General features: G+C 44.4%; 1 protein-coding gene across 3 annotated transcripts in view; it reads left to right on the top strand.

Annotated features, from left to right (window-relative positions):
- The window catches only part of col12a1a (collagen, type XII, alpha 1a), a 50,456-nt gene extending 28,578 nt beyond the window's left edge, over positions 1-21,878 (top strand). For 2 of the 3 annotated variants that reach the window (XM_080870670.1, XM_080870671.1), the window contains 35 exons: positions 914-1,043; positions 1,189-1,328; positions 1,414-1,543; positions 3,193-3,335; positions 4,482-4,611; positions 4,713-4,855; positions 4,944-5,073; positions 5,627-5,746; positions 5,875-6,021; positions 6,097-6,213; positions 6,297-6,449; positions 6,556-6,630; positions 6,708-6,847; positions 6,957-7,080; positions 7,180-7,323; positions 7,546-7,710; positions 7,944-7,982; positions 8,104-8,242; positions 8,822-8,964; positions 9,322-9,431; positions 13,397-13,555; positions 13,768-13,845; positions 14,541-14,627; positions 15,080-15,133; positions 15,434-15,529; positions 15,880-15,933; positions 16,838-16,891; positions 17,151-17,204; positions 17,725-17,796; positions 17,878-17,913; positions 17,991-18,057; positions 18,147-18,329; positions 18,497-18,574; positions 19,646-19,816; positions 21,070-21,878. In XM_080870670.1, coding sequence (XP_080726796.1) covers positions 914-1,043; positions 1,189-1,328; positions 1,414-1,543; positions 3,193-3,335; positions 4,482-4,611; positions 4,713-4,855; positions 4,944-5,073; positions 5,627-5,746; positions 5,875-6,021; positions 6,097-6,213; positions 6,297-6,449; positions 6,556-6,630; positions 6,708-6,847; positions 6,957-7,080; positions 7,180-7,323; positions 7,546-7,710; positions 7,944-7,982; positions 8,104-8,242; positions 8,822-8,964; positions 9,322-9,431; positions 13,397-13,555; positions 13,768-13,845; positions 14,541-14,627; positions 15,080-15,133; positions 15,434-15,529; positions 15,880-15,933; positions 16,838-16,891; positions 17,151-17,204; positions 17,725-17,796; positions 17,878-17,913; positions 17,991-18,057; positions 18,147-18,329; positions 18,497-18,574; positions 19,646-19,816; positions 21,070-21,197 — 3,933 coding nt within the window. In that variant the 3' untranslated portion in view covers positions 21,198-21,878. Of the gene's footprint in view, positions 1-913; positions 1,044-1,188; positions 1,329-1,413; positions 1,544-3,192; positions 3,336-4,481; positions 4,612-4,712; positions 4,856-4,943; positions 5,074-5,626; positions 5,747-5,874; positions 6,022-6,096; positions 6,214-6,296; positions 6,450-6,555; positions 6,631-6,707; positions 6,848-6,956; positions 7,081-7,179; positions 7,324-7,545; positions 7,711-7,943; positions 7,983-8,103; positions 8,243-8,821; positions 8,965-9,321; positions 9,432-13,396; positions 13,556-13,767; positions 13,846-14,540; positions 14,628-15,079; positions 15,134-15,433; positions 15,530-15,879; positions 15,934-16,837; positions 16,892-17,150; positions 17,205-17,724; positions 17,797-17,877; positions 17,914-17,990; positions 18,058-18,146; positions 18,330-18,496; positions 18,575-19,645; positions 19,817-20,222; positions 20,386-21,069 lie in introns of those variants that run through there. The other variant, XM_080870672.1, reaches the window with a different exon arrangement.
- Positions 21,879-23,598: the final 1,720 nt, after the last annotated feature.

The following is a 23,598-nucleotide window of genomic DNA, read 5'->3' as shown; positions in this document are numbered from 1 at the left end:
GTTTATTTATGAGATTAAAAGAGATCAAACTTGAACGTCATAAAAAGTTGAGATGTTTGAAGAGGCAGAGTCCGGTCACTGGTGTCAGATATTATCCTGCAGATCAAGTTTAAAGTGCTGCCGTGCACTGGTCCTTCACACTTTTATAGCCACCTTTTAACAGGTGCAATCCAGAATTTGTCATTTTAGGTGACTAAGACTGGACGTTCATCAAACTGTTTGTATGTTTAAAATACGGCTCGGTGAGGTTTCTTCTTTTGGTTCTTGATGAAATGTAATTGTGCTAATGGAAAAGCGGACGCTTACTTACGTGTTGGTTCAGTGTCCGGATTTCAACGTGTATGAGTAACCCTGAGTTAAATAAGTGTGTTTTTTGGAAATGGGCTGCACACATTTTGTACTTAAAGAAGAAAAAACTGCCACAGTGCCAAATAATAAAAATAATAAGTGCCGTCTTGACCCGAAACGCAGTGATAAAACAAATCCAGCAAATGCAAACAGACACACACTCTCTAAGAATATTTACTCCTTATAGCAAAAGCCAACAGCGTTGCAGTAAAATCATCATTAGTCACAACAAGACATCTGACTGTTTCCACCATTAGCGGACATATTTACCTTGGCCACTGTACTGTATGCTAACCTTGTCCAAAAACACTCAGAGCATTCCACCTGGAAGCTTTCAGGTAGAATTCTTTCCATCAGGTTATCAATCTGAGAAACCCCGCAGAGGATACTTTATTCCATCTAAAACAGAGGAAATACCTCCTCCTCAGCACATAAAAGAGCTGCAGAGTTGTTTTTAAAGCTACAGCAAAAGAGACAGGAAATGCAGAAATATTTTAAGGACTGAAAAGCCAAGTGAAATTTACTAAACTAGGTAACTATGTTTCATTTGTTGTTCCCTAACTAGACCCAGGTTGGAGGAAAGAAGACTACAGTCCTGCTTCCTAAGCTGACGCCTGACACCGAGTACGCCATCAGCGTGGTGGCAGTCTATGCCAAAGGAGCTAGCGGGCCGCTGGAGGGCATCGGAAAGACCAGTGAGTTGTGAACAAATATGACAGCCAAGTCTTGGATATATGAATACATCACACTCATGGAAAGTCTCTCAGTTTAAAAAAGCTCACACATGGTGTTCAGCCTTGTTGATGGATGCAACGTTATCATATCTTTATGTTATTCCAGAGCCTCTGGGTGGTGTTAGGTACCTGCGGGTAACTGACCCCACCACCAGCACCCTGACCGTCCAGTGGGAGCCTGCTGAGGGTAGCGTCCGTCAGTACAGGATCTTCTATGTGCCTGCAGCTGGAGGAGTGGAAGACATGGTAAGCAAGACATTAACAACGACATTCAGCCATCTCCAGTGGAACAACCCCGACATGATGTATGCTGTGTTGTATTTCTGCACAGGTGCAGGTATCAGGCAGTACCCACAGTACCGTCCTGAGGAACCTGGATTCTGATACTGTGTACACTGTGTCTGTGGTTCCCGTATATGCTGCTGGAGAAGGACTGCGCATGTCTGAGAACGGCAAAACATGTAAGCACTGCACGCATGCAACTGCTGCTGTAGGTAACGAGATCCACTGCAGATCCACGCGAGGTCGTTAGGCAGCGACAGCCACCTCTGTGTCATCAGGGTATAGAAAAGCCCACGCAGACCAAGAAGAAGACCTGTGAATGAGATGCCGTGACGTGGCAGTGGGATTTATTTTCCAGTGTCAGGAATCAATTCCCGTCTATCCGGAATGAACCGAGTGGCCTCGGCTGCTGGCCTGCTGGGTCAGAAACCTTCAATAAGGCAGCCAGTTGTAACTGATTTGTTTCAAAAATATCATCCAAATCCTCTGAAAATCTGCAATCCAGCCAGCTCAAATCCCATCTCCTTCTCCAGAAGTGAAAAAATACCTGAATAAGTCTGAACCGGGGTACCCGCAATTACCCGACGTCCCGGGTACGAAAAACGTCCATCAGAGAGAGCATTCAGCTGACTCGCTGGGACAGAGCTTTAAACCTTACCTGCAAACTGGAACTTAAAGCTTAAAATAAATGACAGCATTGAGCTCAGTCAGCTTAGTTTGAGTGAACATCGGTTTTCCAGTTTCTCCCACAGCTGAACCACCGAACTCTGCTGGGGAATTAGTCAGCATTTTGTGGGGTGATTGCGCAGGAAGGAATTCCTCTGGCCTGGCAGCACTATAATGGTGTCTCCTCTCTCTTTACTGTAACATTGTCCATTTATAGGTTGAGTGAAGGCTAGCGGTCAGGGTAATGGCGGGGCTGGGGTATTTGGCTCCTCTCTGGGAAAAAGAAACAGGGGCTTTGAAATGAATAGAGAGCATTATATGTATAATTGCTCTCAGCCTGCTTTGCTGGGGTCATGCGCCGTGCCAGCTACTGTTACCCCCATTTTCCCTTCTGTAGCAATAGTTCATCATGTTCAGTGGCTTTTCAGTGGACAAGTCAAAGCTCACGCTGCCTGTGTACATATATTTATGTTCATTAACGTCAGGCCTTGAATCGGCTCTCGTCTGATTCAACCGTTTGAGCTAACAAGCTGCTCGGCGAGCATTCACAGCATCTTAAAAGTAACAAGCGTTGGTCTGTAAAACATTTAAAGTACGGAAGCTTGCTTACTTTTTTTTTCTCCTGCGTTTATGGGGTTATAATTGAGAGCAGCACAAAACCTCCAAACATCTGCTTTGGTTTTTTAGAAGTCTAGCTTCACACAGAGCTGCACATAGGCCTTTCTGTATCCTTTTCATTAACCTTCAGGGCACTGACAGGAAGTGCCCTGTTGATAGCTGTATTGTTAAATAGCATCCTAAACTCGTCTCTGTTGGCTGCTGGGGGAGTTTTACTGGAGAGTTCTCATGTTGTCCTGTTCTGGCCATAAAATGAGTCCAGACCATGATTTATAAACCTTGACAAAGGGAGGATGACAGGACTACAGGAGATTCACAGAGGTGTTATTTAGATACTCGTAAACCTTTTCATCTGGAGTATTTACCAGTACTGGAACCCCAGTTATGCATTTGTGCTTCATTCTTATGGGTTTTGTTTAATTGTTGGTTTTTTAGCCTTAATTTATTGTCATTTTTGCAGTTGTCAGCCTTTCCTTTCCGTTCGTCCTCGTTCTCTTGCCCCTCTTTAATTCCTTCTTACCAAACAATATTCCTGTCCCTGCAGTGGAGCGCAGCCCCGTCAGAAACATCCAGGTTTACAACCCCACCACCAACACTTTGAACGTTCGCTGGGAAGCTGCCACAGGTCCAGTCCAGCAGTACCGGGTGGTCTACTCTCCTCTGAACGGTGCCAAGCCTTCAGAATCAGTGAGTTTCCAACTGCTGTGTGGGAATGGCTGATACGTAAATTATATTATTAGATTATACTTGAGAAAACTAACTGAGAGCAGGTTTATTTCTAATGCCTTCAATCATACAGAATGCGCACAAATATTGAGGATCACCACATGGAGCTGGAAGTGGGAGCATTTGCAGTTTACCGTGCAATTACTTTTAAAAGCACTCGGCCTGCTCACCAAACGCATTGGTGCGAGCGTGTTTGCATGTGTGCACTTTCTGCCATTTGGATTGTTTTGTGTAAATAAGTGCTTGAGTTTCAAACACGTTCATTAAAGCAGAAATTCTTTAGCTGCAGCTCCCGCTCTCTCCGTGCTGCGTGCCATCTGGCATCAGAGGGCCCACATCTTCATATGTTAAAGATTTCTGGGCAGCTCAAAGAATCCATAAAACTTTTAAAGCGTCTCTTTGCATCAGCTTTCTTCAACATCCATGCCAGATGGACTGCACCACTAGTTTCTTCACTGGGTCGCTAACGACAGTGTCTTTAAGAAGGTGATAGAAATTCCAGCATATTGATAAAGACATGCACTCAGCTTTCTTTTCCCCCCCTTTGGTCAGCACGTTTAGGACAGGATCGTGCCCTTTGCATGGCCAGAGCTAATTATGCGGGTCAGTGGTAATGTAGCCTGTTTCAGCCAGCACCACCAAATCCAACGCCAGCTGGAAATTTGCAGCGTAGCTTTTTAGCTTCATCATCATTGGCTGCTGAGTCCTAAGCCTAAGTTTGACCAGGAGACACTGTGGCATGATTCAGACACCCACAAACATGTTTGAACCTCCACCAGGCCAGAGCGCTGACCTTAGCCTGTCCAGATAACCGCTCTGAGGCTAAGGACACACGATCAGCTGTCACCTCCATCAGTGCTGGCTGTCACCCACCTAGCCCCCTTTTCTGTCCTTTTTTAAACCACTATCACACCTCTGAACATCAAAGGACTGTTTGGCTCTTCCTTTCACTGCTGCTGACAACAAGGAGCCATTCAGTAAAAGGCAGGTGTAGAAAACAAGCAGCTGCCAGACGAGAGGGGCAGAGTCTGTGGCTGCGTGAATGTTGGATTTGGCCCTTTGGTGCATGTGTGCATAAAAGCTCACTTATTTTGTGTCTCTGCACAGATTCTGGTACCAGGGTCAACCACCACAGCCTTGTTGCAGCAGCTGCTTCCAAACACTGATTACAATGTGGGAGTTGTTGCTCTGTACAGCGATGGCGAAGGACCTGCTATCATGGATGCAGGAAAGACATGTAAGAACCCGGGCCAGTGTGTTTTGTTAGCAGCTCTGAGACGCGCAGGTGTTTTCAACAAAAATGCAAAACCATATTCTTCTTCCCGTTTCTGTGCTCAGTGCCTCGAAGTGCCCCGAGGAACCTGCGCGTATACGACCCCACCACCACTACCCTCTCTGTCAGCTGGGACCATGCAGATGGTCCTGTCATGGAGTACCGCATCACCTACGCCCAGATCACAGGAGACCCGATTGAGGGATATGTGAGCATATTTATAATTCGACAGCGATGTTTTTGTGGCCATAAATAACAAAGGCACTTGTTTATGCATCCAATTCTTCTGCTTGTAGACTACAGTGCCAGGAAACCGAAACAACGTGATCCTGCAGAACCTGGACCCGGACACGCCGTATAACATCAAAGTGACCGCCATCTATGCTGATGGAGCAGGAGGAGAGGTGGATGGTGACGGACGCACAGGTACAAGCTGTTCCATCTGTGCGACCCTGTGAGAGTTTTTATTCAATAAGCGAGTGTTATTGATCAGTGGCGAGCAGAAAATCCGAACGGATTGATTCACTAATGAGGTTCCTGAGGAACTGAACATTATACCAAACGTGGAATAAGTGATATTGTTGACTTTTAAAGAATGCCAAAAGCACAAAATGCCTTTGGCAGAAAAGCTGCCTGCACTCCAGTGAAGGAGATCGTATCCTCGTAGTGCTGGCCAGAGTCTTGCCTAACTTTGCTTCTCAAACAAAAGAAACACTATTGCGTATCGTAATGCCGCTCCGCTCCTTCAGGCAGATTATTATTCTTATTATGATTTTTTTTAACTTTCTTTCATGTGCTGGAATTTATCATCCCGCTAATCGCACATTAGAATATTTCACTCAATGTTATTATGAGCAGTGAAGTCAGATGCAGAAATTACCCAGCTGCTGATGGATCACCAAAACTCAGATCCTGTGCATCCCATTACAGTGAACCTTATCCTGTGTTGACTGCGCCGCTCTGTCTTTGCTTCCTGCAGTGGGAATGCTCGGCCCCAGGAATCTGCGTGTTTCTGATGAGTGGTACACCCGCTTCAGGGTGTCCTGGGACCCCGCCCCCTCCAGGGTTAACGGATACAAGATTATCTACCAACCTGAGGGTACGGACATGCTTTAGCATTGGATCAAAAACTATATATCGTTGTTGTTGTTTTTCTAGTTGTATGAGTTGTTACTAGACAAAAAGCCTCATTGCTTACATGCAAGTCATATTAATGTTGCTTTTCAGGCTCGGATGAGTCCATGGAGGTGTCTGTTGGAGACGTAACCTCCCACCAGCTCCATAACCTGAAACCTGGAACCACCTATGACCTGAAGGTGTTGGCACAGTACAACACGGGTGACAGTGCACCTTTGGTCGGTCAAGGCACCACCTGTAAGTACGCTGCTACCTGATGGTTGATGTCTGGATCGGATGGATTTGTAATGAGCTGCGTTTGCTTGTCTTTAGTGTATCTGAATGTGACGGACTTGAACACCTACAACGTTGGCTACGACTCCTTCTGCCTCCGATGGGCCCCTCACAGAGCGGCCACCTCTTACAGACTCAAAGTCAATCCTTTTGATAGTAAGTTCAGTTCACCCGGTTACACGTCACAGTAACGTTTTAGAATCAGTTGCTAAGTCGCTCTCCTCTTTCCTCTCCTTTAGCCTCCAGGAGCGGGGCTCAGGAGATCACCGTCAGAGGCTCAGAGAACAGTTACTGCTTTGACGGCTTAACCCCCGACACTCTTTACAATGCCACCGTGTACACGCAAACGCCCAATCTCGAGGGACCTGGAGTCAGTATCAAAGAGAGGACGTGTAAGGAAACGGCTGCTGCTGGAACTTCCTGTTTCTTTGATGTTACAAAGATGTCATTTTACCAGCTATGATGAATTCATACATGCGATTCTTTCTTGCGTTGCAGTGGTTAAACCCACCCCAGTGCCAACAAAGGCTCCCACTCCTCCTCCTCCAGCAACAGTCCCACCTGCGTTAGATGGTAAGGATAGCTTTAATCAATGTATTTACTTTGTCCAGGCGCGATCAGCCTCTAACGTTGCTTTACCTGCATCGCAGTGTGCAAAGGTGCCAAGGCCGACCTGGTCTTCCTGATCGATGGTTCCTGGAGTATTGGAGACGACAGCTTCAATAAAGTCCTCCAGTTTGTTACAAGCATGACTGCAGCCTTCGATGTCATCAGCCCTAAAGGCATGCAGGTCAGCTGATGTTTCGGTGGCTTCTTAAAAAAAAAAAATCATGCACATATTTCCTAATATCTGTGTTCACCGTCGTCACCATCCTCTTATTTTTGTTCTCGGTGAACAGGTTTCATTTGTGCAGTACAGCGATGACGCCAGGACCGAGTTCAAACTGAACACCTACCACGACAAAGGCATCGTGATCTCAGCTCTGCAGGGCGTCCGCTACAGAGGAGGCAACACCAAGACAGGTGAAGCTCTGGGGAAAAAAAGCTGCAAACTTAAAGTTCTGACTGTAGTGAACGTTTGAGGTTCGATGGTCTTCTTCTCCCGTTTTCTTCTTCGTCCAGGCATTGCTTTGAAGCACGTCTATGAGAAGGTGTTCACCTCAGACAACGGCATGAGGAGGAACGTCCCGAAGGTGCTGGTGGTCGTCACGGACGGACGCTCCCAGGATGAGGTCAAGAAGAGTGCAGAGAAGCTGCAGCATTCTGGTATGTGTGGAAATATGAATCGCTGGCTCGTGTGTTTGCATTTGTGCTATAGAAGAAGTAAAACAGGGGAAGCATTTGCTCCTGAACGTCGATTTAGTTCATCTGAACCAGACTTTCTGGCCTGTTTAATAAACTCTTGTATTAATCCCCGCAGCGGGTTTTTGTTGCAGACTTAACAATGGTCTTTGTTTGTTTTTGTGTGTTTGTGTTTTGCGCCGACAGGCTACAGCGTGTTTGTGGTCGGAGTGGCCGACGTGGATATGACCGAGCTGAGAAGCATCGGCAGCAAGCCCAGCGAGAGACACGTGTTTGTGGTAGACGACTACGACGCTTTTGCCAAAATCCAGGACAACCTGATCACCTTCATTTGTGAAACAGCCACTTCCAGTAAGTTTCATGTATCAGAAAACAACAACTAAAGTTTAGTTTCACTCGCAGGCGCAGACAAAAACTTTATTAGACGGGTTGATTAGTGAACGGCGGAGTTAAGGGGAAGCTCTCCCTTTGTCGCGCGCTCCTACCGATCCATTGCCTGGGGAAATATATAAAGGCATATAAATCACATTCTTTCTGCCGTAATCTGTTTTTCCAACTCATTGTATCTTTTCGTTGTGTCTCAGCTTGCCCTCTGATCTACATCAATGGATTCACCACGCCTGGTAAGCACACAACATCACCATGCAGTGTACACAGCAGATAATCCCTGCAGAGTTTGTTGACATTGCTAAATGCTGTTATGTGGTACACTAGAAGGTTTCTCTCGTTGTTCTTCCCCTCCAGGCTTCAGGATGCTCGAGGCGTTCAATATCACAGACAAGACATTCGCTGCCATGAACGGTGTGTCCATGGAGCCGGGCTCCTTTAACAGCTACATCGCCTACAGGCTGCACAAAGATTCCTTCCTGAACCAGCCCACCAAGTAAGAGCTGAGGGTGTGCATAATCGCAGGTTACTGGCCTTATCGCCTGCACGCTTCATTATTCGTAATAAAGTTCAACAGCCTCTGCAGTCACAGAGGTCTCCCTGATGCTCAGGCCTGTTTATTGCTGCAGCTCATAGAATATGAGGTGTTAGCAGGAACATTTTGGGTGTAGCGTTTTAATCCCCAGGACCCCCACCCTCCCACCTTTTTCTTACAAGGAGAAAACAAATCACCGCTGAGTCAAGTGCTTTGTCTCTTTATTGGGCACCATTTAGGCGTTGTTAAACACTTGCACAACAGCTGTAGTGTCCAAAAGTCTTCTTAATATGTTTATAATGATGCGACTTTAGTGTGCGTGAGTGCAGCATTTGTCTTATGCACACAAGTGGAAACACTTTCAACCTGAAAGAAGACAGAAAATCCTTTCAACATGTGCACAATTTAATCAAGGCCATGGGAAAAACATGTGCCGGCTGTGTCACACAGTAGACCATTTGTTATGCATATCATTATTAATCTGCTACAGTAACGAGCGCACAGCGTCTGATCACAGGGTGTGATTTTTCACAATTACAGGGAGATCCATCCGGATGGTCTTCCCCCTTCTTACACCATCATCCTGCTCTTCCGCCTCTTGCCCGACACGCCCTCTGAAGCTTTTGATATCTGGCAGATTGCCGACAAAAACAACAACCCTGAAGTCGGGGTCACGGTCAACCGTAAGTCTCCCCTGCTGAATATTCTTACCCTGAGCTGTACACTCTTTAAAATCATACTTTGTTTTTTTGTATAAATCACTAAAGGTGCTAGTTGCAAAGCTTCAGGACATACTGCTTGAAATACAATTGGACTTTTTTGTTGTTTCGCTGGGAGCTTTAACTCTTAAAACAGCACCTTGTTCAAACCATGTGCATGCACATAACCACAGGAATTGTCCTAATCCCTCCGAGCCTTCCCTTTATCCTTCCCTTTATCCTGCTCTCTCTGCGAGCATGTGTTCTCTATAGTCTGTGCTTTGCGTGCCACTGCGCTGTAACACACTGTCAGGGATTCATCAAAGGCTCTTCTCTTTTCAGCTTCCAGCAAAACAGTCACGTTCTACAACAAGGACACCCGAGGAGAGATCCAGAGAGCCACATTTAACGAGCAGCAAGTGAGGCGGGTTTTCCACGGCAGCTTCCACAAGGTAAACATCGGGCGTGATTCTTAAAGAGAGGAGCAAAGTGACATTTTGGCTTTAATGCGAAAGACTGGGAGTCTTTTGTTTGTGAGTTGAGCGCTGCTTCTCCTTTCTGAAGGCTTTTGTGTTTTCAGTCTTTTCACGTCTGTTTTTACATCCTTTCACACCCTGTGGCTTCTATGCCTCCTTTCTTTTGGCTGAATTACCTTTTAATGCGAAGATGTGACAAAACATTCAGGGTCATGTAGCCGTATCAAAAGGTTCCTGCTATCAATCTCAAAGTGGCAACCTGCTGTCAAAGTGGCCCCTTTTTACACACACACACACACACACACACATATATATATATACACATACATATATATATATATATATATACACATACATATATATATATACACATACATATACATATACATATACACATACATATACATATACACATACATATATATATACACACATACATATATATATATATACATACACACACACACACACACACACACACACACACACACACACACACACATACATACATATATTTCTTTAATTTAAGCCACGGCCAGTGAATATGACAAATGGGCTGTGGAGGCTATAAATAAGTTTTAAAAACTTTGGCTGGAGGGAAATTCTGCTGCAGACTGTTAGAGTGAATCATGGCGGTCTGACCACATCAATACTCGAAGCTTTCCTGGTAGTTGTTAGATGAATTCCAAACCAATCTGCTCCTCGCTGTATCAATTTTTATGTGGGTTCAGTTGACTTGCTTGCATTTTTTCCACAAACAACACGAAACATCTTCATTTAATTCCCCAAAAGACATTCCTGCAGGTGCATGAAAAAGCGTCTTTCACCTGACCATCCCCGTCTGCTAAATGTTCTCCGTTTTCAAACTAAAAGCTGAAATTTCAGGACGAGTTTAAGTTAACGCTGAAGATATAAAAATCAGTAGCCCCCGTGATGAATCGGCTGAAATTTGCTTGTGCGATCGGTGGAGATTTGGGCTGGAATGTGTACTTTTCTCATTGTGAAAGCAAGGAAACACATTATTGGCGGAATGCTGCAAGGACAGTGAGCGGTGGATTTAAGGCTCCAGGATCCAGATGTTTGCAACTGTCTTGATGAAACATTTTCTTTATTTTGAAACCATCATCTGCTCCAGATTTCCTGTGAGAAATTAAGCCAGAACTCCTAAAGTGGCATGTATTTAAAGATTTGTGAACATCAACTCTTCAAACAATCGGCCAAAACCTCTCATCTTACACAGAATATCAACAACAGCGGCGATATTGTGTTTCAGACTGTTTCTTTCCCTTCGTCGGTTTAGCCGCTATATTAGGAACACATGCCGGGCTTACTACTGTGATAAACACCATTTGTATCGTATGCTTTTTCTCTGGGCTACAGAAAGCGGTAAATAGAGACATGGACTGTCTTTGTGGCCAGTGCAAAGCATCAGTGACTTCAAAACATCCCCTGTTCTGTTTCAGCACAGTAAGACGGTATATTTTACAAACCTGGAAAGATTTACGATGCTAAATTGATCACCGGGGGGAAAGCAGCTGGTTTCGGTGTACTCCAAGTCACAACCAATTGCATTTGCTATTTCTAGACAGCGTCCTCCGTATTTAGTACACTGTACATTTATTCTAAGGTCATCGAAGTAAACGACCCTTTTCGACATACAGACATCTTATCTGACATCAAAGATTGCCACCCCACTTCCTGACATGAAAGAGCTCAGCGTGATGTACTGGCCCAGAGATCAGAGCCTGCAGCAAATTACTTTTTAGTTTGACCGTTTAGCGTCTACACAGCTAATTGCAGGGTGACTTCATGAATGAATGCGACCCTGGAAAATGTTGGGTCAGGATTGGATTTTAATTGCATCACAGTCGGTCGAGTCTTCGGTGCGTGCGATTGCGCGTGCATGTGCGTTGCATGAGCTGGCGAGTCTGCAGCGGTCTACCTAGCTGCTTATTTGCTGGTCTGCTGAGTAAATGCCGCTGCTGACTGCTGCGGTGGAGTGTGTTTACATGTTGTCAGTGGTTTTCCAACACTTTGTGGCTATTACAGACTGACCTCAGCATGAGTGTGCGCAGGCTCAGCCAGAGTGACCACTGATGAGACTGTCACAAATGATAGTTGGGTTTTTTGTGGGTGTGCAGAAAAGCGAAACGCAGTGAGATCTGAAATACGGAGTGAATACAGATTTAGTGAAGACTTACTTTCTAACCTTACACCTCAGCTTTCATTGGATCAGCTGGTAGAGGATATCATCTGCTAACTGGAACTGAATCAATCTCTGTCTGCAAGCCAGTCCCGATGCTTTCAGTGGAGTCTGGATGTGCATGAATGTTAGACAGAAAGCACTTTGTGTCTTGTAATCAGGTTTTTGACTCGCTTCTAGAGTATTTTCTGTGTCCTTCAGGCTAGTTAATAAAGAGTAACCCAAGCTAGGGAGGTCGTGGTCAACTGCTACTTAAACATGTGGGATCACTCTCTGAGATGGCTATAGCAGATGCTAACCACTCACTAGCCCCACTGGGGAATTCCCGCCCCCCACCACATTTGACTGATGGGAACCTTGCTGGTAACCAAAGATTTTTTCCATATGTCATGATGACCAATCGCGTGTTCACTGCTTAAAGTTTGATCATGTAAGTTGTTGTAATAGTGAAAAGTACATTTTAGTTTGCGTTGTCTTTGTTCATGAAGGCGGTGCCAGTGTACCGCTCTTTGTGAGCCCAATGCCAAATTGTTTATAATCTTCATTTCTGACAAAAAAGTCGACAAAGTTAAAGATAATTCAGTTTTTTTTTTTTTCATAGAGAAGACTTACACCTGCTTATTAACAGGGCTTTGAGTCTTTTGAGGTTCAGGATTGGAAAAAAAATGGAGGAAGACGGAGGACGGAGCCTAGAGCAACAAAATGTGATATTATATAAATCTCGGATGTCATGTGCATTGGAGCGGCGACGGTGTCAGCTTGAAATCTCACCATATGTGCTGTGACTGTGGAGTGTTGACACAGCAGAGCACAGTGAAACCCTCTGTGTTAACAATTGATGAATGAAAGTTGTTCGTCTGTCAACGCTTTGCTGCATTTGGACAAAATCATTTAACAGCAACCATCAGCTGAGGGAGCGCTGGTCATTATTTTTCCTGAAGCCTCAATTTCCAGTGACACTGTGTTTTGTTTTTTGTTTTTTTACTGTGTTTACTTGCTGGTCAGTGAGGTAATGTGTACAGTATACCATCCAACCATGTTTTGGTAAGCCCTCAGGAGCATCGTGGCGAATTATATCCACGCCAGGACCTGGAGATAAACGGCAGCCCTCTCTCTATGTGGTCTCACCAGATAGTTTGTTCTGTTTCCAAGGAAGTAAACTATAATTTTAAGATTGATTGCCAAGAACTATGGCCTAGTCTGTGGTTGGTATAGCTTTGTAGAAAGAATTGGTAGCTTGCTTTTCCTGACATAAAGAAAGCTTGTCTGACTGATAGGCAGAGGAAAATGTGCAACTCTGAAGGGAAACTATGGAAAGTGTAGGACTTTTGATGGCACACCGCAAAAGATATTATTTCAAGATGTGGAGCCGGGTCCTCTGAAAAGGAAACTTCAGAAACTGGCACTTTGTCACTCTGTGCTGTTATACAATCACTGACTAGCACTTTAATACCACATGGAAATGCCAGTGTTGTATATTCCCACTTTACGGTCCATTTATCTGTGGAGGCATCAAACAGCAGCTCAAAGACTAAACATTTCTAGTCTCATGGTTTCACTTTCTTATAAAGAAAAGATTAATATTTAAACGGCAGCCAAAGAGATTTAAATGCCAAACCAGCTTTTCAGAAGCGCCAATGTTCTTAGAAATATTTGCCAAATAATCGTTGCAACCAACTTGGCAGCTGAGGAGACAAAGATGTTAATGGTGCCCTCTCTTCATCCGTCCATCCTGCAGCTCCACATCACCGTCTCTCCAGAGAAAGTCAAGCTCAACATTGACTGCCAAGAGGTGGCAGAGAAGCCCATCAAAGAGGCCAACAACATCACACTGGATGGCTATGAAGTGCTTGGCAAGATGGTCAAGTCTGGAGGTGGAAGGAGGCAGTCTGCTACAGTAAGTCAAAAAAACGAGCTGGGACTCATTAAAACTGCAAAAGTTTGGAAAAACGCTTTTGGAAGATCATCTCTTAAATTTCCAAAGAAAGAACATCCAAAACTTCTTGTCCATAGATGCACAATTCACTTTTAACTGCTCCCACCGAATGCGTCTGTCTTTTAACAGCGTAGGAGCCATTTGTTAACAGCCTCGCTTCTTCTGTTGTGTAGTTCCAGCTCCAGATGTTCGATATCGTCTGCAGTTTGAGCTGGATCAGCCGAGACAGATGCTGCGACCTGCCTGCAACAGTAAGAACAATTTAGAATCGTGTCGTAAACAAGCCAGAAGGCCGCTGACATACATGCGCACTGTTCGGCTATTCTGCCACATTTGCTTCCCATGTTCTCTCTGAAGCCTTTAATCTTTGCTGTTAGCTGTAACACATCTCCAGAGGTCCACTGTGACTGTATACACTATCCTGGGTTTACAGCCCAAAGTCTACGTTTGCTGGTATGTGGTCATTAAGCAAAACGCTATAGTGCTGTTTGAAAAGAAAGCGCCTCAGCTGGCCTCAATGGAACCTTGTATCCTGTGTAATTGTGCTAATCGCACTATTGCCATCATGACCTCCCGATTACATGAAAACAAACGCTCCTTTAGATCACCAAGCACTCACTAAATCACATTTACTTTGATGCATTATGGTAAAAACCGGATGCATGCACATTTAGGCAATTACAAGTAATTCTTGTATAATTTGCATCACATATTAATCCATCATGTCAATGATTCCAGTCTTATATAACACATCACATCAACCAATCATTTCCATACGTGGACAGCGTTTGGTCCTGAAGCTTCACGATGACCAGAGTTTGTTGGGATACTGTTGCCTAATTGTGTAATTGTATGCTACAGATTTCAAAGACAAGCCTTCGATTGTCAGTTGGTGTTAAATATGCAATAATAATGTGTGTTTCTGCTCAACTTTGGTCCTTTTCAGAGAGATGAGGCCAAGTGTCCATCCCTTCCTCACTCTTGCACGTGCACGCAGGACAGCATCGGCCCCCAGGGACCTCCTGGACCTTTGGTACAGAAACTCCCTCCATCATCCCTTAATCTGCCTTCACTTCCTCTTCCTCTGCGTGTCTTCACCTGATAAAGCAGTTTTCTCAGAAGACAGAAATATTTCAGAGATGATGATGATAAAGCCAGACCGTTCTCTGTTACAGTGACCATACAGCTTCACATTTGTACTCAAACACACTGAGGATGTTTTTTTTAATCTCTGGAAAGAGCATTTGAGGATGAGACAAGTGGCACATGTGAAAAAAAAAAAGTGGGCTTGGGGAAAAGTGTCAAAAGATAAATGCCTGTCGGAAAAACGGCAGTACAGACGTCTTGAGGAGAGGTCTGGAATATGTGGGCTTGGTAACCTCACTAAGCCAATGCAAGGATTTCGCTGGCTTTGGGGCTTTAGGGGTTTTGGAACTTGCTCCTGTTGTTACACTCACTCGGATTTCTGGCTCCTCACTTTTCTAGGGAAGCCCGGGCACCAAAGGACCTCGAGGAGACAGAGGAGATCCTGGCAAGCCTGTAAGTTAAACTTGACATCACTGTAGGCTTTGATTTTATGAGGCTCCTAAAGTAAAGTTAGATATGTGATAAATATGCTTCGCGATGCCATGGTATTTCGCAAGCTATTGCAAATTGCACACATCTGAAGTCAGTTATCGACTGTATGTTTTTCCACAGCTACAGTTAGAGGGGCCTATGTTAGGTAACCTAAAGGCTCGTTTCCCGAGGCAATCATTGTCTATATGTGCAGTTAAAGGTTTGCTTTAGGTTGCCAGAGGCTGTGTAACATTTCGTTGTATGTTTCGGTTAATGCTTTAGGGTTCGATGGGTCCACGTGGTGAGCAAGGACTTCCAGGTTCGATGGGACCACCAGGTCCACAAGGCCCTAACGGACTCTCTCTGCCTGGAGAACCAGTAAGTTCATCCACACTCCAAAGAAATCCTCTGAGTAGATGTACGTTTCCACACTATCACTGTTTTTTCTTTAAATTACCGTTCACATGTGCTGATAAGTGAAGTTTGTGTGAAAGTTGATGAATAGCTGATGTAGTTTACATTTTGCCAGTGAGTTGGATTTATAACTAATGTCAAAACACATCACACTCCCCTCGACGTGAAGAAAGACCAGAGGGCTCGCTTAGGATTTTTTTTTACCTGCAGATGTTCTTGTGAAAACACAAAATCAATCACAATCACAGGTTCACCGAAAGAAAACAACCCCAAAGACTAAAGCAAGCTTGTCTTTTCTCATCCTCCATCTTCAGGGTCGCCCAGGACCGAAGGGAGATCCCGGAGACCCAGGCATGCCCGGTCTGCAAGTACGTACTTCTCTTTATTTTGTGGTTTGTGAGCAGGAAACGGGAGACTATCCACAGAGAGCGGTGTTGCTACTGGAGCCTGGATTTAGTCCATATGGCTGGATGAAAACCACACTCAGAGTGGGAGGTTTACCATGCCATCCTCAGGGAGTCCCACACTCTCAGATCAGCCCACTGATTGACAAACGGTAGAAGGCCGCTGATGCAGTTAAATTATTATGAAGTGCAGGCTCATGTTACCAAAGGGGAAATGGGGAATGGAACATGTTCTTCTCCAGCCTTGTAACTGAAGATGATTGGGACGTGGTAAAGACTTGCACTCTGTCTGAAGTTTGAGCATCTTTGACTTATGGCAGAAGACATCCTGCTGAGCTTGTGGATGAAAATGAAGGTCAAATAAAAGCAGACTCTTGGGAGTTCTTTGAGGTTGCACGGATTTTTTTTGACTGTCAGAAGCAAATATGAAGTTAGGCCAAATCCATTTTATATAATAGTTAGGAATTTTCTGGATTTGAGAGGCTTGGTATTGCGTAGCCATCATCGCTTCACTCATCCAGCCAACTCCCACCGTTCAGTTGGAGAGAACCTCACTATTGGCCATTCTGGTCCTTGAATAAGCAAATTCAGACATGAGAGAAAGTCCCAGAGCTTGTTGGCAGCATTGTGATCGTTGCTTACGTAATACAGCTTATTATAACAGCCTATGTACATTTCTACAAGATGTCCTACGTCAAGAGACAAGAGAGAGGTTTTCCTACCAAAATATGTACTGTTTTTGGCTCGACACTGAGGAAAATGCAGGATTTTTCTGTTAATTCTAGGTCAGCGGGGCCACTGGGGAGCTCTATAAACGTCCTGTTCTTGATCATTCACATTTGATGAAGTGTGTCTGCCTTTTTCCCAGGGTCCTGCTGGACAGCGCGGTCCTCTGGGCCCCGTTGGACCGAGCGGAGCGCGGGTAAGATCGATCTTTGGACATGCGTTGTATTCACACTGTGTTCAAAGCCTAGAAATACTCAAGCACATGTTTTACATGCGATCAGCCACTTATACACTGCCCCATGTTTGATGTTGCCTCCATGTTCTCACTTACGTCAGCCAGAACCATTGAGCCACTGCCTATAAGCCTAATGTAAAAACACACACACAGGCTGATGTATTGCAGGGGTCTCCAGTGTGTTGTTATCCATGTGTGATTGTATGTTGTTTCTGCTTAGGGGCCACCAGGAAAGGAGGGACCATCTGGACCCAGAGGCCCACCAGGACCCATGGTGAGTGTGGAATTGTTTGTGTTGAAAGGAGCCAAATAAATATTCAGTGGAGTGTGCTTTATTTCCTGATATATCTGCAACAATTACTCCTCTGGCTCCACGGCACATGAAAAGCAGGCTGTAGTCTGTAGCTTCCTCCACTGTTACCAGGCTCGTGCGTGCATCTCATTTCCTTTTTCTGTGGTTTAAGGAGGTCTGAATCCACTTAATCCAGCCGCCATGCCAGCCAGTATAGAACGCACACGTACTATACCATCCTGAGTGCTCCAAGAGCCATTAGCACCGGCTGGCGAGTGTGTTTGTGTGCATGTGTGTGTTTCAATCTGTTCTTGGCAGCTTGTGCCACGTGCCCCTACACCCCCCCAACCCGCTGCAGATGCTAAAGTATAGCTCCCTACCTAAAGCTTGTTATGCAGCTATTAACAGGGAGCAGAAGTTAAATGTTACGATTACATTTACTGTGCAGTCATTTCAAATACAAACCGCTTTTCTCTGAAAATTCTCCTTTTTTTTTTTTTAGGGAAATCCTGGAAATCCAGGTGTTCCAGGAATAACAGGAAAACCAGGAAAACCAGGAGATCCAGGAAGTCCAGTACGTACTGAATAACGTGGCACAAATATAGGGGTCCAGGACGTGGTACGCTTGTTCTCATGTTGTTCCTCTCATTAACAGGGACCTGTTGGCCTTAAAGGAGAGAAAGGAGAGAGGGTGCGTATCATCTTCTCATCGCTGTTTTGTAACGCTTTAGGAAACAATCGCTTCATGACAACATCTTTGTTTTCCAGGGAGATTTTGCATCCCAGAACATGATGCGCTCCATTGCCCGACAAGTTTGTGAACAGCTTGTGAACAGTGAGTCAAATGTTTCATATAACTCTGGGAATTTATCTTAAATGATATTTCTGTCCTAAATCTCTTTGATGCGTCCTCTTTGTTTGAAGGTCAGATGAGCAGAGTCGACATGCTGCTCAACCAGATTCCTTCCGGATATCGTAGCAACACTCCTGGACCACCTGGGCCTCCGGGCCCTCCTGGCAACACGGGATCCCGCGGAGAGCCCGGACAGCCTGGCCGAACTGGTTTCACTGGAAACCCTGGTTTACCTGGAAATCAAGGAGAAAGAGGTGCGATACCAACTCTGTGGTTTATCCACAATTCCAAGCAAACACTTTAATCAAGAGTCACCTCAGTTGTGTTTCATAGACACCCTGAACATTTCTCCTTTTTGCCAGATATGAGAACTTGTTTTCATTTGTTTGAAAGTGAGTTCTACTCTTTAATGTTTCTGTAGGTTTGCCAGGAGATAAAGGAGAGCGAGGGGCTCCAGGAACCGGTATCAGAGGACAAAGAGGTCCAAGTGGACCACCAGGTAACACAATTCATCTTTTTGAAGTGAAGTAGGCCATAGCGAGAAGAAAACGAGCTGCTTTAAGCTTGTTTTCTGTTGAACATTGTTCTCCAGCAGCTGCAGACAGTCTGCTGCTCTCCCACTGTTCAAATTTACAACTCGATCCTGACTCTAACACAGTTTCGCCGTGACAGCCTTTTCCAACCTTCTTGGTGGACCTTTCTAGGACCGAGTACTCCCACTGGCCCCATTAAAACGACACATTTCAGCAAGAGGCTGAAATTTACCTACAGTAACTGTGGCTCAGGATCTTTGGTTTGGGCAGCTGCGCTACATAAATTTTTTGGAGAGGCCCCAAACATTTTCCCAATTCTTTCCTTTCTTAAAGATTTATGTGATGTGTGCATATTAGACATCTACAAAGACATCCACGGTAAATGGAAAAAGAATTTCCACATGTGATGTTCAGACAGCACCCAGGACGTCTTTAGACCGTGTTGCAGTTCAAGAAAAAGAGAAAATGTCATTAGTTTGAATGAGCTTGTAGTTTTCTTTAGGTGAAAATGAGATCTGGTGTGCGGCTTATAAAAGTGCTCGAGAAAGTTTCCGTTCCCTTGGGAAGTGATTCCTCAACAACAGGAACCTCCTATTGATGTCTACCCCACACCGAACACTGACATCTCTGTTTCTGTGAATGAATTGAGAAACAACTAGGAAGTCCACGCTGATGACTCACACGCACTGTGTATGTGTGTGGGTGTGAGTGGGGGGGTCAGATTGTTGTACAATGAGCTTTCTTTAGTGGCTTCATTGACAACACATGGGCTCACTTAAAGGAGAGAAAAAAGAGGGGGGAAAATTCCACCGTGAGTTTTGCTGTCTAGACAGACGGGGCCGGGGTGATTCCAAACAGCCCAGACTGCATCCCTCTTTAATTGAGCCACTGAAAAGTTGAAATTACAGTTCTGCTGCCCTGTGAACCCCCACCGTTTCCACAGATGGGTTGCGGATGATGTCAGTGGGGTTTTGTGCTTAGCTGTAGAGACTCCCTGCTCAGGTTGGCTTCACTCGCCTTCTCGCTCCCATTTGCAGGGCCACCCGGAGAGTCACGAACCGGATCCCCGGGGCCTTCTGGCTCCGCTGGGCCTCGTGGCCCTCCAGGTCGTCAGGGCACTCCAGGCGTGAGGGGACCACCGGGACCACCTGGGTACTGCGACTCCTCTCAGTGTGTTGGCATTCCTTACAACGGACAAGGTTACACAGGTACGCTTGATGCGCTGTAGGTCCTGCATGGTGCTACATCAGAGGAAACTCCAAGTGTATGCACGATTATTAGACTGGCAGCTCATTGGACAAATTCAATGGATGGAGGTATGAATGCAGCAGAGTGTTGATATCGGAATAAAACTATTAGTTTTGTTCCCTGGGATTCGTTTTCAGTTACTCATGCTGCTCTGTTGAGCTTTGTTGGTTTGCGTGTGACAAATTTTCAAAAATAGCAACTTTTGAAGAAGCGGTCAAATAATTTGTAACTTGTATATTTAAATACCTCCATACATTTAATGTCCAGGTTTGAAACTGGCATGTAAAGCATTCTAGCTATTGGTCAAATGAGATGCTTTTTACTTTGTTCCACAGAAAACTCACACCTTGTTTGAACTATTTTCAGGTTTTGCATAGTAAACGTTCTAAGTCAACTGTGCTGCTTACACTTTGAAGTCCCGTTTCTGAGATGTTTGGCCGTTTGCTATGGGGCATGTAAGGATAAATCGCCACGGACATGATTATTGAACATTTAAAAAGAAAAAAAAAAAAAAAACACGAATGGAGCGGACTAACATCATCTCACAGCTACAAGCTACGGTGATGGCAACCTGCTGGTCTGTTTGCATCTTGAACCACAAACCGTTGGGAGATAGAAAGCAGAGACTGAGCACTTCTACAGAGGAAGGAGCATGTACAAATACCACCCAAAACAAGTACTAACATAGAGGAGCGTTAATGTAGAGGTGACACGTGTAAATAAAACTAATGTTTTGCCTTGTAAATGATTGTATGAAACGAGACATTTCACTAAAAATCAAGTTAACATCTGTATTGAGCTCGTGCCTTGTAACCCTCTGCTTACTTACATCAGCATAACCCCTGTTTATGACGCCTGAGTGCCCTAAACAGCTCTGGTCCAGACTGAAGCATGTTTCATTTGTACTTTTTAATCATCGTGCTCTTTGTGTACATTGGTGAAAATGGTGCTAAATGTTGCTTTCCTGCTATTTCCATTTGTCTTTTATAGTATCAGCTGGTTATGTTACTATGTCTTTTTTATTCAATATCTTGTTGGGTTTTATTGTAAATGTCATCACAGCTTTTAAAACTTCTTTTTGTTACTTTAGAGAGAAGCAGTTTGACACAGGGCATTTTTTAAAGTCCACAGTGCAATATAATTTAAAATTGTGCATGTGAAAAGTTGCAGAAGCAGCCCGTTTTTTGATTGGCCATCCTCAATATGTTTCTAGCCAACCAGTACCCACCTGAACCCGAAGTAGTGAATATACCTGTGGAGCCAGCTGGAGAGTTTGAGACACGAAACCCCAGAGGAAAGCGATCGCTACCACAGGACAATACAGAAACACTAGCATCATAGCTACGTTAAGGAGCGGTCAGAAAGTCTACTATTGAATAACTTACAGGAACACTTAAGTGAGGATGAAGCGATATCCAGAGCAAAACTAGTACTTATATGGGTTTGATACCCCTGGCTATAATGAACATATATTTTTTTTTTTGATGTGACAAACTTTAGGAAGATGAATACAAATGTACATGTTACAAACCTGTGTGCTTGCCAAGTGTCTGCTTGTAATATAACCGCAAGTGTTAATTGGGCTTCAGTGCACTAATCGTGTAAAATCCCGTCCAGAGATGTACATCGTGTATGTTTTTGAACACTTTCCATCTACCCATGTCGTTTTCAGTAAGTACTGCCGTTTCAGTTAAAAAACATCGCCCCTGTGACATTGTGACCAATTTGTAAACCCGCTGATATTCTGACTCTTTGTAACAAGCAGCATTTCTTTTTAAATATTTTGTTTTCTTACCAAAGGTGGAATTGCATAATTGTGCTGTATATTTACTGAGGATTTCTAAGGCAGAATATAGTTGTCATTTCCTATCGATGCAGTTTCAATTTGGTTGCAAGACTATGGACATAGGATTGCTATTTTCATGTTTTAACTGCACATTTTGTGAATTCCACACAGCCTTATTTTCTTATTTATTTCTGAAACGAAAGAGGCATTTTTCAATAAAACTACTGAAAATGTAACAGTTGTTTGAGCTTTCTTATCGTTTTTCTATAAACTGAACTTTGAGTCAGAAACGTCAAAGGTCTGAGCCGCAGCTGCTGTCTGTTCGAAATTCCTCTAGATGTTTATTTGAGCGACAGAACCTGTTTTTCCTCGACATGAGACTTTCAGGAAAAGACTTTGAAGTGGAAAACTTTATTTATTTTGACAGCTAAAGATATTTTGAGCCTGTCAAGACAACGAGAAGAGAAAGAAAGAAAGAGCTTTCTCAACTTCTGAGCTACTTCACAGTCTTTGACATGAAACCGCTTGGCTTTTATCCTATCAGACTGCAACAATTAAGCTTAGAGATCCATAAGGAAACAATGTAGTGGTAACTGGGCCAATACCAGCACTGGAAAAACCCAAAGATTTATGCCCTTCAAGCATGTCTAATGGTGAAATAAGAGACGTATGAGGTAAGCAACAACTGACAAGTTTCTGTTTGTTGTGATAAAGGGAAAGCATGTCTGAGGAGGGGTTCTGCACAAATGCCACAGATAAGAGCTGCGAGTAATGTCCCGAGGTCAAGCTCGGCAACACAAACGTGGAAACATTCCACTCTGGATGTGTCTTACCTTTATTTCCTGATGATAAGTGCATGAAGGTGTAAAACAGCTGCTACATGTTACACAAAGGCTTAAGTGAAAGGACCCACAGCTGATGGTTCTCACTGCTTTAGTTATCACATGATTTCTCTATTAAGCCCCTCCCCTTTTTATTTTATAGTACTTACAGACATGTTTACTGCGACATATGGAAATGTATCCACACCTGTTTTTACGCCATACAGAGTTCACACTGCGTTTCAACATACAGCAAACACATTATCATCTCAACATCATTCGACGACGCCGTCCAAGCAAACTCTGAGGCTACATTTGCCCCCATTTTTCCACCACATCCAAACGATACCGCGTTTCCCCCCAAACTTACTGATGCCTCACTGTAATCCACCTGGTCTGGTTGAGTTTGATGGCAATCCAGCGTCCATCTGTGTTCACTTTGTGGCCAGAGTTTCAAGTGGGCTGTTCTAGCGGTTGTTACGCACTTCTGTTTTATCTCTGGATGTCCTCTTGAAAAACAGCAAACAAAGCACTTTTTCGGCTACAGTGGGAAGAAATATTTGTAATCTTATGTAGCATTTTATGACTTCAGGGAAAAGGTTTTGGAAAATGTACATATTTGCTGAAAGAATGAACAGCAAAGCTGAGACTTCTCATACGCTCTCCAAGCTCTTTAAAACATATCTGTTCATCTGAACACTTCACGTCCTCACTTTAGGTTTGACAGCGTTTTAGTAGGTAAGCTGAAAGGCTTGGATGTGAATTGAGCTGCGGTTTGGGGAAGGCCTCGAAGGGGCTCCCGGGCCTGGCAGATCCCCGTGTTATAAATACAAGTGAAGAAGTTAAACAATTGATAAGTGGAGGGAGGGTGGGGCACGTGAATGAGAACAAACAGCTTGTAGAACTGGGGAACAAAAAAGATGAGAACTGGAAGGAGCATGTTTGGAGGTCCTGGGGCCCGTTCTTCGTACGTCGCTTACTACATCCAAGATCAAATGACACATCCAAGATCAAATCATCGCGCTAACCGTGAGCTCGCTAATCCGGTTCCCCGAACACACCTGCTGTTGACGATTAGTACAGCTGGACGCAGTAATGTGACATCACTGGGTGTCATAAAAGGGGCTACGCATCG

Source organism: Rhamphochromis sp. 'chilingali' (genome assembly GCF_963969265.1).
Source record: "Rhamphochromis sp. 'chilingali' genome assembly, chromosome: 21".
Lineage (NCBI taxonomy): Eukaryota > Metazoa > Chordata > Actinopteri > Cichliformes > Cichlidae > Rhamphochromis > Rhamphochromis sp. 'chilingali'.
Note: the sequence above shows the minus strand (reverse complement) of the source record. Positions and strands in the feature narration are given on the sequence as shown.